General features: G+C 42.7%; 1 protein-coding gene across 5 annotated transcripts in view; it reads right to left on the reverse strand.

Annotated features, from left to right (window-relative positions):
• Positions 1–13,639, reverse strand: part of SOBP (sine oculis binding protein homolog) — a 156,340-nt gene extending 142,701 nt beyond the window's left edge. For all 5 annotated transcript variants that reach the window (XR_006890794.1, XR_006890793.1, XM_046677256.1 and 2 more), the window contains exons 1-2: positions 13,008–13,639; positions 236–374 (exon numbers count right to left, since the gene is read on the reverse strand). Coding sequence is in view for 3 of the 5 variants with exons in the window: in XM_046677256.1 (XP_046533212.1) it covers positions 236–374; positions 13,008–13,103 (235 nt within the window). In the remaining 2 variants the exon portion in view is untranslated. The remainder of the gene's footprint in view (positions 1–235; positions 375–13,007) is intronic.
• Positions 13,640–15,145: the final 1,506 nt, after the last annotated feature.

The raw sequence follows: 15,145 nt of genomic DNA on the forward strand, positions 1-15,145 counted from the left end.
GTCCTGTCTAGTTAGCTCGCCCATTGCTGGAAGGAGATTAAGCGGCATCTATTTTTGTTTTATGTTGCTCTCTTATATTCTGCGGCATGCTGCTTATGAGAAAGTACTACTGGGGATGTACATTTAAATCGACCATTGGCATAATCAACAAAATGAGTCCCAAAGCAACTTAATTCTGGCAGGTTGAGATAGTTAATCCTTTTTGCATGAACAAAGGGACATTAAATGTCATTACCTTTGAGAACAGAAATGTGCTGCCGGCTCTCTCCATCTGTAGGGTAGCTCCTGAATTCAATATCTTCACCATCTTTCAATTCAACCTTATCATAGCCATACCAGCCAAGGAGTTCATTCATGGTGTTTTCTGCAAAGTTCTGAAAGAGAAGCATAGGCTACTTATTTATATAATCAATAACTATTTGAAAAGAATGCATAAATTGAATTCTGTTTGCACTACCCATTTATTGCCAGCTCTGCCTCACCTCCCTTAGAGTCGTGTTCATTTTTCAAATCACGTTCAAAAATTGTAATGCATTTAAATCTCAGGATGACGCATTCAATTATGACAGGCCTTCAGACATTTGCAATTTAGTGATAATAAGAAAAAAGGTATTTGTCAGTTTTGCTTACGAATAGGAAGTCATATTTTAGCATATTCTTCTGCAAAGTCTCTATCCCACACTAATAGAAAAATATTGAAAGGGAAGGCACAAAAACAGCTGAGGAAGTATTTTGAAAGTGAAAACAATTGACATTTTTGTGGCTCAGATCAATCTAAATCAAAATTGCTCTCTGATTCAGGTGTTGTTTCTTAACACGACTCATCGCAGATAAAGCAAAATCTCAGCAAAGAAATAATTTCTCAATTGTCAACCACTACCATACAGAAAGCTGAATAGGCTACAAGGGTCTCCCTTTTTAATTTCTCCTTTTGCAAGAGTATTCTTTAAAAATCAAAGCATAATTTGCTTTACAAATTTCATTAGTGACAGATTCTTTCTCCATGAAATCAGAGGTCACTATGATTGTCTTCTGACAAATAACATAGAAGTACCAAATATCTTTAAGGTTACCAGCCAGCCAGCCCCAATTGTGGATAACATATGAAAACACATTATTAACTATAAATCGATATATAAATGCAAGGTGTTATTATTGTTGTTATTATAGATATCAAACTGTGGAAATAATGGGTGTAGTTGGACAGATTTAAAGCTTTAATATCAGGTGACTATTTTTTATGAACTTAACAACTGCTAGATATTGATACAAGATGTGCTGTGTATGTTAATGATCTTAACGCTTGCATACACCTTAAAGCATCTCTATCTGAGAAATAGTGAGTAGAGTGGGGGTTACCAGAGGTTGGAAGGTGGAGGAAATGGGAAGATATTGGTCAAAGGGTACAAACTTCCAGTTATAAGATTAACAAGTTTGGGGATCTAATGTACAACATGGTGATTATAGCTAATAATACGGTATCATATAGTTGAATGTTGCTAAGAGTGTAGATCTTAAATGCTCTCACTACAAAAAAAGAAATGGTAACTATGTGATAGGATGGAGGTGGTTAGCTAATACTATGGTGGTAATCAGTTTGCAATACATAAATGTATAAAATCAACACATCGTACACCTTAAACTTACACAATGTTATGTGTCAACTATATCTCAATAAAGCTGGAAAAAAATTTAATTAGCAAAAGGGACTCTATACTACAGAGTAAGGGCCTAATAAATATTTGTTGAATGAATTTTTTTAAAAAGCATCTCTATCTGGCAAGGCAGCCTGAGCCTCCTAGACTGAGCTAGGAAAACTATATATTCTAACCTTCTCTGTGGCTCAAAGAATCTTTTCTCATTCTCCCTAGAAGCTGTCATTTCTGAATTACACTGGGATGTATAATTTATATAGCTGAAACAAAGCACCAAGGCTTAACCAGAGCATGCATAGCCTCAACGTGTGAGTTCCATGTTCTCTTGAATTTCACAACTTTAGATTTCAGCAGGGGCTGCATAAAAAAGAAAAGATACTACTCTACTGAATCCACAAAAGCAAATGTGGCATTTCAAACCACCCACAGGATGCTAGATTTTTTTTTTTGCTTTAGTACCCACTTAAGCTCAGAGCTGCAACTGGGTCGATCTGTGATGGTGTAGTGCACAAGCAATTAAAAAAAAATCCAGCCAGATTGATTCCGTGTTACCATCCATAAGGCCAACAGTCAGCCATATCAAGCTTCAGTGAGGCATTTATTCTTTCTGATGGCTGGTCATGTTCACATTAAATAGACATTCTTTTCATGAACGCACAAAGATGATATGATCGATATGTATAATAAGCTCAGCAACTTCTGGAATCTCACTGAGGGGGACACAGCTAAATGCTGCTCTACTCGATCAAAAGAGATCCCTTTAGTGAGACATTTGTCTCCCCTAACACCCCATTTCTTTCACTGAGCCGAGTGCCTGGACTGGAGAATGACAGTCCCTAAGCACACAAATCGAGGTCCTCCATCAGTGGTCTGGCAGCAGAAATCTCCAAGGATACGGATTATACCTTGCATCAAAAAACCAATTCCCAACAGCGTTAAAAGCAAGTCCAAGCCACCCCATTGGTCTGTGTGCTATTTGTCCCAATCTCTAAGAGAACTGTGCCAACAAGACAGCAAATCTTTTGCATAGTAACTCCTGGCCACCATATCCAATTTTCTAGACTGTTTGTAGCTGGGCGTTTGTATCTCTCCAGATCTATCTAACTTCTGAAGTGACACAAAGGCTACAGATGCATAATTCATGGCGCAGCCTCCCAGCAAAGGATATAGATTTGTTTGTTTTAGTCCAGCTGCAAATCTATTCAGCCTTTCAGAACCAATCCCAGGGATGGGATCCAGAAGTTTCAGACATTTGGGTAAAAACTGAAACCTCAACTGGATTATTAACACCACATTCATATTATCTGGGCATCCTAACTGCCTCACTTAGTTTACGGTTTGTGCTGAAAATTCAGAGGCTTCGTGGGACAATCAATATGAACTTGATCTATTACACGATTTTCAAGTTACTATAAATGTCAGTGAAAATAAACTGGAAAGCATTCCCTTTCTTGTCACTGAAAATAAAAATAAACACCTTAATGTTTTGATATATGACCGCAAAAGCAGAAAACAAAAGGTTTATAAAGCCTCAAGCCATAAATCTCAAACCTTCATGAAAGGAGGAACAAGATGAAAGAAAGAGAAAACAAACACCACAGTTTCTTATAGTATAACTACAAGAACTAGACTACTACCTCTGTCTTATACACTCCGGTATTAAGAAACTAAAAAACCCCAGGGAATAAATAATTTAAAACTTTATATCCCTGGGTAGAATTTGGTGCCAGGTATCACGTGGGCTTGTTACGGTGCTAAATCAAAGGAAATGAAACAGGTTTGTGAAGTTATCATCTAAGAAACATAACATATTCTAGGAGAAATGAATTAATGTTTATGGCCCATATGAATTTTCAAGTCCTTCTGGTAGAGAATTTCAAGGTTATGTTTTCAACGTTTTTTGCATCATTATTCTTTACAGAAAAGTGTTCCATTAAAAAAATGATTCCTTTCCTATATAAATTTCTTAGTAAGTTATGTTTTTCTAAATGGTGAAAAAATTAAGATGATAAGAGTTAAAATGTAGAGAGATTTTGAGGTACGGCCGTCCAATAACAGGACAAGCTACTGTACAAGGGATGCTGCAAAATTTGCTTCCCCTCAAATCTTTACCCAGCATTCGTCCTGGAGACTGAGGGCAGAAAATTGAAGTAGAGTCTCTTATTAAAGTCCCTCCCAGCTCTAAGTTTCTGTGAAATCAAAGAACTTCCACTTATACAAGAGATAATATACATTTTGCAAAGAAATATCATAATTATAGTGATCATACATCATAAATTTTACTGAACAGCCACTATTTCAAATATTTTATCATTGTTCCCATATACCATCAAAATGTGCCAGAAATTTCAATATTCTGGCATCTAAGTTACATTTTGCAGACTGCCTCTTGCCCTTGGAAGTGGCACAAAAATCCTCTCTCATACCATGTGGTCCAATTTGGGTTTGGAAAATAGGTCACTATAATTATAATGATAATGTCTAACACGCTTATAGCACTTTACAGTCATTCCACATCCTTTAACTCTGCTGTTCCTTTCAATAACCCTATGAGTTAGGTATTTGATTTCCACAATAAACTTTTGGTGAACCTATGTGACATCATTTTACAAGAGAAAATTTAGAGCATCCAGAAGGTAAATGACAGGCATGAGAGATCACCTAGTACAGTCAGAAGGAAAACACAGATCTTCTGATTCTTATACCAGGCCTCTTTCTAATATAAATTCTTCACAGTCTAATGTGTCAGCAATCCCAAAGAAGGTACCTCCTTGAACCAATCAAAGAGTTGAAAAGAAATCATCCCATAGGATGTCAATATCACATACAGAGCCTTCCAACCGGGGCATATCTACTTATGTTAAGATTTCTCTTGCTTTCAGATTTGATCACTGGCCCCTACTCTCCTTAATTATTTGTAGTATTGGAATGAGCGTTCTCAAAATTCACGATTAAAGTTTAATCTTCTCATTTTGACAATTTTTTGACATCACATCATACTCTAATTGCTTTGCACTTCTAAAACTGTACCCCCATACTTCTTCCTTGCCCTTTTCCAACTCCCATCTCTCACCTCCAGGACTCCCAAGAAAAGAAGACAATCCTAATATTCAGTCTGAAAGCATGATCTCTTCCTAGAATTTAAAAAAAAAAAGAAGAAAGATGGTGGAAAGGCAGGACATTTTACTATTTCCCCACTCTTCTGAGTTCTTTCCATACTGGCAAACTTTATTTTTGTTGGAACTTAATTCCCAGGATAGTCATTAGACACTCTCCTTATTCAACTGGAAGTACTATACAAATGTCAAAGTTCAATCTAAATGATCTTTAATTGAACATTCACCAGGTAAATAATCAAGAATTGACTTCAAGTCACTTTGAAAAACTCAGTAATTACCAATTCTCAAAACACCTCAGAAATGCAAGTACTTCAAGGTCTTCAAAAAAGACAAATGATCTTACTTTGAAAATACTAAACATTTTAAAACATAGGTAGGTACTACTAGTTTCTTTCATCCCAGGCCTTGCATAACTAAATATTGATGTGTTTTCAATTTTGTCTCCTACCCAAGAAAGCAGAAAGTTTTCAAAGAGCTCCAAACCATTCATTTGAATGAGGGAAAAGCCATGTGCTCCCTCTCCCCACAAACATAATTCCCATTTCCCTCCAAGTCCTAGCTCACCCCACAGTTCTGGTAAAATATGTCACCAATCCCAAATACACTGTACATTACTTGAGGACAGAAACCTTTTATTTCATTTTATGTCTCACCTAGCACAATGCCTAGCACTTAGAATGTACTCAATAAACATGCTAATACATTTGGATATGTTCACAAATATTTGTTTTAATGTATAAATACAGAAAAATGATCAAACAAAATTGAGGAAAACTGATTCCAAAAATAAATATGTGAAAGCTAAAAAAAATTATAATGTCCAGTGTTAATGAGCACTCTCATACTATTGGGAATTTAAATTGACTTAACTTTTAGAAAAGGTAATTTGACTCTATGCCTTAAAAGCCTTAAAAATTTACATACCCTTTGATTCAGCAATTGTATTTCTAGGCATTGCAGACACTATTCTAAGGAAATAAGTGCAAACATATGCACGTTCAGGAACGTTTATCTCAGTGTTGTTTTCTTAGAAACAAGCTATATGCCAAACAATGGGAATTTGGTTAAATAAATTATAGCTTAGTCATGGAACGACTAAAATGGAATACTATTTTGCCACTAAAATATATGCCATAGATAAATTTTTGCGGCTGTGAAAGGCTATTAACAATATATTAAACTTTAAAAGGAAGGTTAGTACACTATAAGACCATCTTTGTTTTTTAAAAAAACTCTGTATCACACATAAAAGGACACGAAAAGACATACATCAAAATGTTGACAGTAATTGTGTCTAGGTGGGAAAATTATAGGCTTTCTTTCTCTTTTTGCTTATTTGTATTGCTTATTCTACCACTTCTGTCATATCCATGTATTATTATCATAAAAATAAAAAATAGTTTTAATTAAAAATTAATTAACACACAGTCTTCTCATAGCCAATCATGTCAGCCATATTCACAGTCCTAATAAAAAGGGTCTGTCAGTTACATGACTCAACTTCAAAACACTCTGACACTCATTATCCAAGTGGAGCATATGAGAAATACTTTGAAAGGAAAAGGAAACCACCAATCCTGAGCAATTTATAAGGCTGGGAAAAATGCTAGTATCTCTGCTAGTTGAGGTTATGAATAACAGAATAATGCTTATTTTGGAAAAATATTTTATCTCCCTTTTCACCTCCATGTTGTTCTGGCTGACTTCTAAGATAGATTTCTATTCAGCATCATTGGACTCAGTAAGTGAGTATTTTTTAAAGGGGGCTGGGGTCTGCAAAAGAGGGGCAGAGCCTGTTCAGAGTTCCAGAGTGAAGTAGGAATTGAACTTGATCAGAAGTCAGTTTCTAGCTCTAGTCTCAGGTCTGGCCTAGGGGTAAGGCTAAGTCATCTCTCTTAACACAGACCCAGTGGATGGGTTTTATTTTAGGGTCTGCCAAGAAGAAGGTCGGGAGGTAAAAATTTAAATAGCACAAAACAAATATTGGAAGAGCCCTTTATGACTACAAAGTACTTTCACATTCATGATCCCACTGGATGAGATGGTATCCTAAGGACGAGCCACTCCCCAGAGATGACCCATTACAGGGTCATCCACATGCATGAAATAATAAGAGCAGCCAGATTCACACTCGGTGCAGACTTTACCCATTGAGCCCTGCTGTTTTTACCTGAACTACAGCTTTTTAGCTCGAAATCCTTTGAAGACAATCGCTGCGCTCCATCTGGCTCATTTTGCGGCATTGTTCTCAGCCCCAACACAATGATTATAATGCAGTTTTAAGGGCAGAGGAGATATCATAACACTAAAATCCATCTCCAGCCTGCAGCAGCCCTGAGAAGAAAGTCTTCTTGTCTTATTGATATATCCTGAATCGGATGGCTGTATAATTGGCACATGAAACCAAAATTGTGTGTTTCCACATATAAAATCTATGTCGTTTCCTTGTCTTGTTGTGACTCAGAACAGACAATTATGTCCTCACATTGTAATCTGTAGCCAGGACATCAAATATCCTAAAAAAGGTCAAAGCAATGCTGTGAAATTGTGGATACCAGCCCTCAGGCTAACATTGTGGCAGGCATGGCAGGTGTGCAGCTGTGTGCAGCTGTGTCCTATCACAGCTGCAGAACTGCCCTAAAAATCACCAAGACTTGTTACATTGTTTTCCTGTCGGTGCCAAAGCCACTGGCCTTAAAGCAGGACAGAATTCTACAGCCGTTTGGTTACATAAGAGATATTAACACCCATCAGTCTACAGATCCTTAAATATACATTCAGCAAATCTCACTCACCACATGCTTTCATGTCTGTTTACATGTTTCAATTGGCACCATCAAAAACAAAGTACTCTATTTTTTCTCATTCTACCCTGTAATATCCCTTCCCCTTTAGGAAAATATTCAATAATCTTATTAGCTGGAGAGTGCAAGTGTGGCTGACTTCCCATTCCACAGAGGAAGTTTTAGACTTCAGAGATTTTTAAATGATCCACCTTCTACTACTTCCAACGAATTTTTTTAAGAGAAGAAGTATAAAGACTCCATAAAAAGGACACTTCCTTAGAAGATATAAAAAGTCTAGTCACCCTAACAAGACACTACTTTTCCCTAGAACTCTATTGCAGACAGTCACTTGCGCTCATTTGCCTTTTTTGAGGCCCTGTTTTTGACTTTCCTTTAAAAACTCTGCTACTTGGTTTCTATGAGTCTGTCTTTCACACAAGGAGAGTAGGGCTTGGCTTCTCATAGCAGTGCTTGGCAAGCACAGAGGCAGGAAACGCAGAAGGGAATGAGTCTGTCAGACTCATTTTCTTCTAGTTTAAATGTTTATTTCAGATTCGGGAGGAAGTGGAGTGGTTCCTTTCCATTTCCTCGTCTCTGGAACCTGCAAGTTGTATAAGGCTTAGAGAATCTCGCTCTACTGCACATCACATTCACAGGTTCACAGATGGAGAGACTCTTTTCAGAAAACCCCTGGTTTGAACAGAGCAGAATTCATAGCTGTCTGTGCCCTCCTAGGATCATCTCCTACTAGTTTAGACTGGAGCCTTGAGCAGGACAACCGAGAACAATGTGAAGAACAAGGCTGGTGGGCTCAGGAACATCCTATACCAGCTCACAAGGAGCAAAAGCCATGTCCCAGCTAACATTAGTCCCCAGCCCTGCCACGTGGCACATCTGAGGCCACTGCTCAGCTGGGGAGGTCTGACATAATTTGTGAATGCCACAGCAAGATCTGGTCCTGAGCCTACTTTCTAGGTTCCTGAGACTTACCATGTCTGACACCAGGGTGGCGTTTCACCAGCAAAACTTAAAACATACCTGTTTTAGTAATAAATTTTCAACCTTAAACATGCTGATTTTTCAATCCACACTCTGATTTCTCTCTCTCTGTTTTTTTAAAGCCAGGCTATTTATCTCACTGCACTCACCAGCTGGGCTCCGCAACTTGCTTTATTGTCTACGCAATTGACAAAGGTCATCGCTAATACCAAATGGAGACCATCAGAAACCAAACTAGAAAATCTTGTGGTGAGTTTACTACTAAACTCTAACAGATGTGCCCGATTCTAACTGTAGGCATCAGGACTGAAGCATAATTTTAGGTACAAATTACTTACTGAAAATATTTATAGACAGAAAATTCTTCAGCAAAGGAGACCCTAAGACATTTAACACAGATTATCCTGTAGCTTAGCAATTGATAAAGAAGGCAAACACTGTAAATGCATTAATTATGGTTTGTTTAGGAAAGTTTCAGGGCAGAGTGCTGCATCTAATCACCTTGGTTTTATCAAAGAGTTTTAAAAGATAAAAATCTGACTCATTATCTCCACTCATAGTTTAGATTTTGTGAGTTGTATTACTGTTTCGTAGTCACTAATCATATTCACTAAAATCTATGTGCACAAAGTACATCCCTGAAGTGCGACTATATTTACACTTACACATATTTTTACATTTAGACATCCAATAGTACAAACTCATTTTTATATTATATCTACCATGTTCTGGAAGAACTCCTGAAATGAATTAACCCTTCCATATGTCAGAATTCCCTCCTAAGATCTATTTATTATGATATTTGTGAGCTAACAATATATTGAAGACATACTACATTAGATACCATCACAATATTCACTTTAGAAACCAAAAGAAGCCAAAATATAAATTGCATTGCCATCTGATTTTTTAAAACTTTCTCTATTGTTCATTAAATAAGGCATATTGATTGTAAGTACAGTAAAGTAACAAGCCTTTTTAATCAAGAAAAAACAGGACGAAGGGAGGAAGAAGAAAAGGAAAGATAAAGAAACACCGTAAAAGTCATAATGAGACAAACATGTCTACTTGAAGATATTTTCACTGAAGTACACATAAGCAAGCTATGCCAAGTCATGTACTTTTCACACACAAAATTATATTGTATCAAATTTAAATTTGTTACAAGTGCCATGTACATTAAACAAGTGATAACGAAAATGTAACTCAATATCTGATCCAGTGAAACAGCAACCAACATTAGCGCCTAGCCACATGAAGACAATCTCCACTGCCATTACTGGTGTCAGCTAAACCTCAGCCAGTTTGTCCTCTCCAGCCATTTTTAAATAAATATGTGACTATCTCAATTAGGAAATCTTGAAGGAAGTCTCTATGATGAGGCAATTTTGTTGCTCATTCTAAGTGCCCTGCATTTGCTGTACTTAAAATAGACACTTGTACCAATGTCCTTTCTATTACCCGAAGGGGAAAAAAAATCACATACACACCAGTCCTTTTTCTTTCAGCTCGCAGAGAAGCAACTTGATCCAACCAGTGTTGAAACCTGAGTAGGTCACTGTACACCACGATAAAATTCCCTAATCCCTGAGCCAAATCTCCCCAAGGGGGGGCCTCCTCCTGATCCCCCACTTCCCAGGCTGACTTTTCCATTCGCTCTCTCCTCTTTCCCCCTTTCATTTCCCCTACCTTCAAGCCTTGATATGTGATCCGCAGTGGGGGCTCAGGTTTCCGTTTTTACAGCTTAGGCCGTGCTAGCTGTATACATTCCTTTCTTTCTGCCGGGCAGTGATTACTTACCAGGGCTTAGTTTACACTGGTCCAGATGAAAGCCATTCAGATGAAGGCAAACACAGCCAGGCAACTCCAGCGGCACCGATATGAAGCTTCACAAGGCCACATTGTGTTCTCAGTGACATTTTGTTACACACATTTTTATACAGAGCAACCAACTTGTTATGCTACTCTACACTTTAGGTTTGGGGAGATGGAGGGGTAATAATACCCTGAGCTTTGAGGAGGAGTTTTATTGATGTGGTTATTAATATTAAAAGCAGAAAAATATTAATGTGTTCAAAATAACCCTTCCACCATTTGACTTTGAGAAGTCACTTTTTAAATGAGGACTTTTGGTGCTATTATATTTGAAGAATGTCTACTAAACTATTCCACTAGAAATGAGATTTCATGACTCACTGGTATGGTGTATGTTAACATGACTGAAGATTTCAGCCAGAGGTCTCCTATACGTTGTTCCAAAGCAGAGAGAAAATACTGATCCTACAGGCAATTGAATTATTTGCTGCATAAAGCTTCTTATTTAATGCTACACTGTATTGAAACGATAAGGATTAAAACTTCAAATAGTAGGTGGTGATTTGGAAGAAAAATAACATTTTAAAAAGAGGAAATTCTGTGCACGAAGGTTAATTCCATACTTAGTCCTGTAGCATCGGCTAAAAATTGTGTAATTTTTCCCCTTCACACAATGTTGTTTTTGTTTCTTCCTCACCAGTTCAGACAAACATCTGTTATACTGTAGAAGGACAACTATCTCCCAAACCACGGAGTACGCCCGCAGCCAAAGTCAACAACGCGAGCCCCAAGCATAGAGCACAGTCAGCCTTTATATCCAGCCGGGATAACATTTCACATGTTTTGATTAAAATTAGCTAATTTGTAATTCTAGAACCTATGAAACTTAAAAGCTGCCATCCATATAGATCACATTAAGCAGTGTTTTAAAGGGCCAGTGCACACTGCGATTGCCTAGTAGCTTCACCTCCCTCCTCTTCCTCCACCCCCAATTTAAAATGAAAAGGAAAAGTGACCTGGAAATGCAGGACAGGAGGGAAAGGTAAGTGAGGAAGAAGGATTATTGTAGACTGTTTGCATTCTACCTCCATAGGAAGACAACAACTCCTACTGGTCTCTTTTTGGGAAAAAAAAAAAAAAAGCTATCATTGGAATCAATGGTGGTTTCCATCACAAGCAACGGCACTGATTTCCAAGGCAAATCTTCCTTAACTCTCCTTGGACTGATGCTGCACCTCATGCTTCCAGGTACTACGTGCCTCACCCAGCAAGAAAAACCCTAACTCCAAAATTTAGATTGCTATAGACGTTTCCTAGAGAAAAGGAAAGCTAAGTATATGCACCTAGGTACACATATAGGACATATTATTCCACGTGCCCCTTTCTAAGCATGGGCTTCATACAAGGCACTCTCATAGAATATGCTTGATCTAATCAAGAAAACGTCAAAATGCAATAAATTTCACTTAGTTGCATGCCATTTTCATCCCGTTTGTCTTTTAAATATAAACTTCAGCAACCTGAACAAGTCGGTTGGCAGTATTGAGGATTCTATGCAGAAGATGGGGAACACCAAGACGGCTGCAGAATGAAAACTAAAGTCCCCCGAAATCTACTCGTTTGTAACTCACGGAAACAAAAAATACAAATAAAATATTTTTTTAAAAGAGAGAGAGAGAGAGAGACTCGTGAAATAAACACAGAATGAAACCCTCGCCTCGCAAAAACTGCAACTTCACGGAAAATAAAGGGGGACAGGGTGATCCGGAGCTGAGCGGTGCTCTTATGCAATCGCACCAACTCGAACAGCTGGAGCGCCAGGCTGCTGCGCTCGCCACCTCTGGAGTACCGCTGGCCTGGCGGGGAGCCCGGCCTCGCCGAGAGGACTCCGGGCTGGCCTTTCCGAACAATGGGCAGGCGCTCTGCTAAGGCCGCCCCTCAGACAGCTATCTTTCAGCGGGTCTTGCCCGGGTCGGTTTAACTGGGAAGTGAAGCATGCAAAGGCGATCGGGAGGCGGAGGCAGCCGAGTGAGAGGCGCCGGCAGGGGCGGGCGAAGCGAGCCGGCCGTCAAAACGGTACCCAGACCCGAGCGGCTGGGGCCGCAACTCGCCCCGGCGCTGACAGCCTCACTACACCGTCGCAGCTGGCTACTCCGGGGAAAGCGGGGTCGTGGAGAGGAGAGATGAACTGGGGAGTAGGGTGGAACCGAGCGCTCCCGGGGTGCCTGGGCCCGGCAGCTCCCAACTTTAGAGGAATCCAAGGGATGGTTTCCGAAGAAGGGGGAAAAACTACACCACCGAGTAAGAAAGCGTCTTCACCATGCCCAGTCGCCACTTGGGGCCCCGGTCCCCTCCCCCTGAAACGCGCCTGTGCCAAGCTGGGGTTTATAAGGTTAAATAGTATGTGGTTTCCCGGCCGCCCCTCACCCCCATCGAATCGGAGGTAGGCAAATCTCGGGGATGCAGCCCGCGAGTTGGCCTCTGTTTTGCACCTGGAGGAGGAGCTGAGGCGTTCTGGGCATCTTACTGAAACTGACAAGCGCTCCCTTGTACCCCCCAAATCCACACCACGGCCCAAAGGGAGCGGGCCGAAGAAAGAGCTCCGTCTCTCCAGCCCCGAAGTCCAAAAATACCTTCATTTCCTCATTGATCTCCCTTTTCACTGGGTGAGCCGGTTTCCTGCTCCTTTTATTTTCCGGAGGTCTCCCTTCTTTCTCCATTTCTGCCATGTTTTTGTGTCTGGTTTCTGTGGAGATGAAATGGCTGCTGCCGCCGCCGGCGGTGGTGGTGGTAGTGGTGGTGGTGGTGGTGGAGGTGGTGCTGATGGTGGCAATGCTGGCGGAGGTAGCGGTGCTGGCGGGGCTGGGGCTGGGGCTGGGAGGGGGGAGGGAAGGCAGGCGCCGGAGAAGCGGGGTCTCTTCTAGCGGCGGAGAACGTCAGTGGCTGTCAGAGGGAAAGGTAGCTCAAGGAGTCTCGGGGTTGCCGCCGCCGCCGCTCCTGCTCCCGCTGCCGCCGCCGCCGCCGCCACCAACGCCGCCGCTGCCGCCGCTGCCCCTGCCGCCGCCGCTGCTTCTGCCGCTCCCGCCGCCGCCGCCGCCGCCGGGCTGCATCCTCGGTGCCCCGTGGAGTCGTCAGCCATCTTCCGTCGCTCTGTCCGTCTGCATGGGCGAAGGGAACGGGGGCCAAGCGCGGAGAGAGCTGCTCTGGGCGTGCGTGCGTGGATGTGTGTGTGCGCCTGGGAGAGCGCGCCAGCCCCGGCGCCTAGCGCCTCCCGCGAGTCGAGCCGGGGGCGGGCCGGGGGCCGGCGCGGGGAGGAGGGGGAGGGAGGGAGCCGGGGCAGGGAGGGGGCGGGCGGGAGGGGGAAAGGTGGGGGGGCTAGGACAGCCCCCAGCTCCCGAGCGGGCGTGGCTTGCACCGTCACTGTATACGCGGATGCTGCGCGGCTCCGGGGGCTGCTCGCGGCCGCTTGCTCATCCGCGGCGGGCACGGGCGGGACGCGGCGCCCCTCGCGGCCGCCACCTCTGCGCGACGCCCCCCGGGGTCGCTCGGACCCCAGCCATTCTCTTTAGCTGCGTGATGTGGGCTCGAGTGGGTTTGGAGTCGGTTTTTGAGCCCGTCCTAGAAGCTGCTGAGGAAAAATGAATGGGGGCGAGGGGAGGTGGTTGGGCAGTGGGAGGGAACAGGGACCCGAGGTCGCTGTGCGAGAGGGTCGCTTTCCTCCCCCCCGGGGAAGGCACACTGAGCTCGCTGCCTCTGGATTGCAGCGCCGGGGTCTCGGAGGAAAGAAACCACAGCCCTGCCCTCCTCACAGCTGCCAGGATAGAGTGTCCCCCTTCGGGGGCCACCTCAGGGCGCATGGAGGCTGGAGGCCCCTTGGAGAGGTTCCCGCGCCGCGCTCCGCTGGTCCCCAAAGCGGCTCGGGCTACGGCTGCGTTTGCAAGAAAGCTTTTGCCTCTCAATGAACCACTTGGAAGTAGGACATCTCGGCCTTCAGCCCCCTGTTCTTTCTTTTTTCTTTCTTTTCCCTCCAGTTCTTTCTCTCCTTCTCTCTCCCTCTCTCTCTCTCTCTCTCACACACACACAAACACACACACACGTGTCTCACTACAAAGTAACAGATTTACCCTGTGACCCTGCTTGCACCCTTGTCCTGGAGCCCTGGGTTTAACCCCAAAATGACTGGGTATTGCTGGGAGCGCAGGGTCGCGCGAAGGGCTCCATTCGCCACGCCCGGGCGGGACCCTCCCCACCCCGGCCGGCCGCCCTCCTTCCCCTCCGATTCCCCGCGCGCCTCTGCTCTCCCCCCGGCCGTGCGCCCTCCCTCTGCGCCCACGCGCCGCCTCTCTGGCCCTCTCGGTCCCCGCCCGGGGCCAAGCTCGGACTGCGTTTGTCCCTCTCTGGGTTGAGGCATTGGCGTGAAGGGTTTGATGAGACTTCGGCGAGACACGCAGCCCTGAACGCTCGTACACGCTGCGAGGGACACAGTGACGTTCCCGGCTTCTCTTTCCCGCGCCGCGACACTTCGTAATTACCTGACACAATGCGATATGGGGGTGTCCATTGTTCCACTGCTTGTTATTGTGGAGTGTTCATTATGACAGTGGTGGAACTTAAAATTACACAATCTTTTTTAAGTGCTTAAAGATAGAATGAATTTGATGTGGAGATATGAATAAGCTTTCCATTAAAATTTCAGTTTGGCCTGTCAAACGAGGCTCATTCTGGGTATTACATTGCCTGATTTGTATTTTAGCATTGTTTTGTTTCCTAA

The sequence above is a fragment of the Equus quagga genome, chromosome 11 (assembly GCF_021613505.1).
Source record: "Equus quagga isolate Etosha38 chromosome 11, UCLA_HA_Equagga_1.0, whole genome shotgun sequence".
Classification (NCBI taxonomy): Eukaryota; Metazoa; Chordata; class Mammalia; order Perissodactyla; family Equidae; genus Equus; species Equus quagga.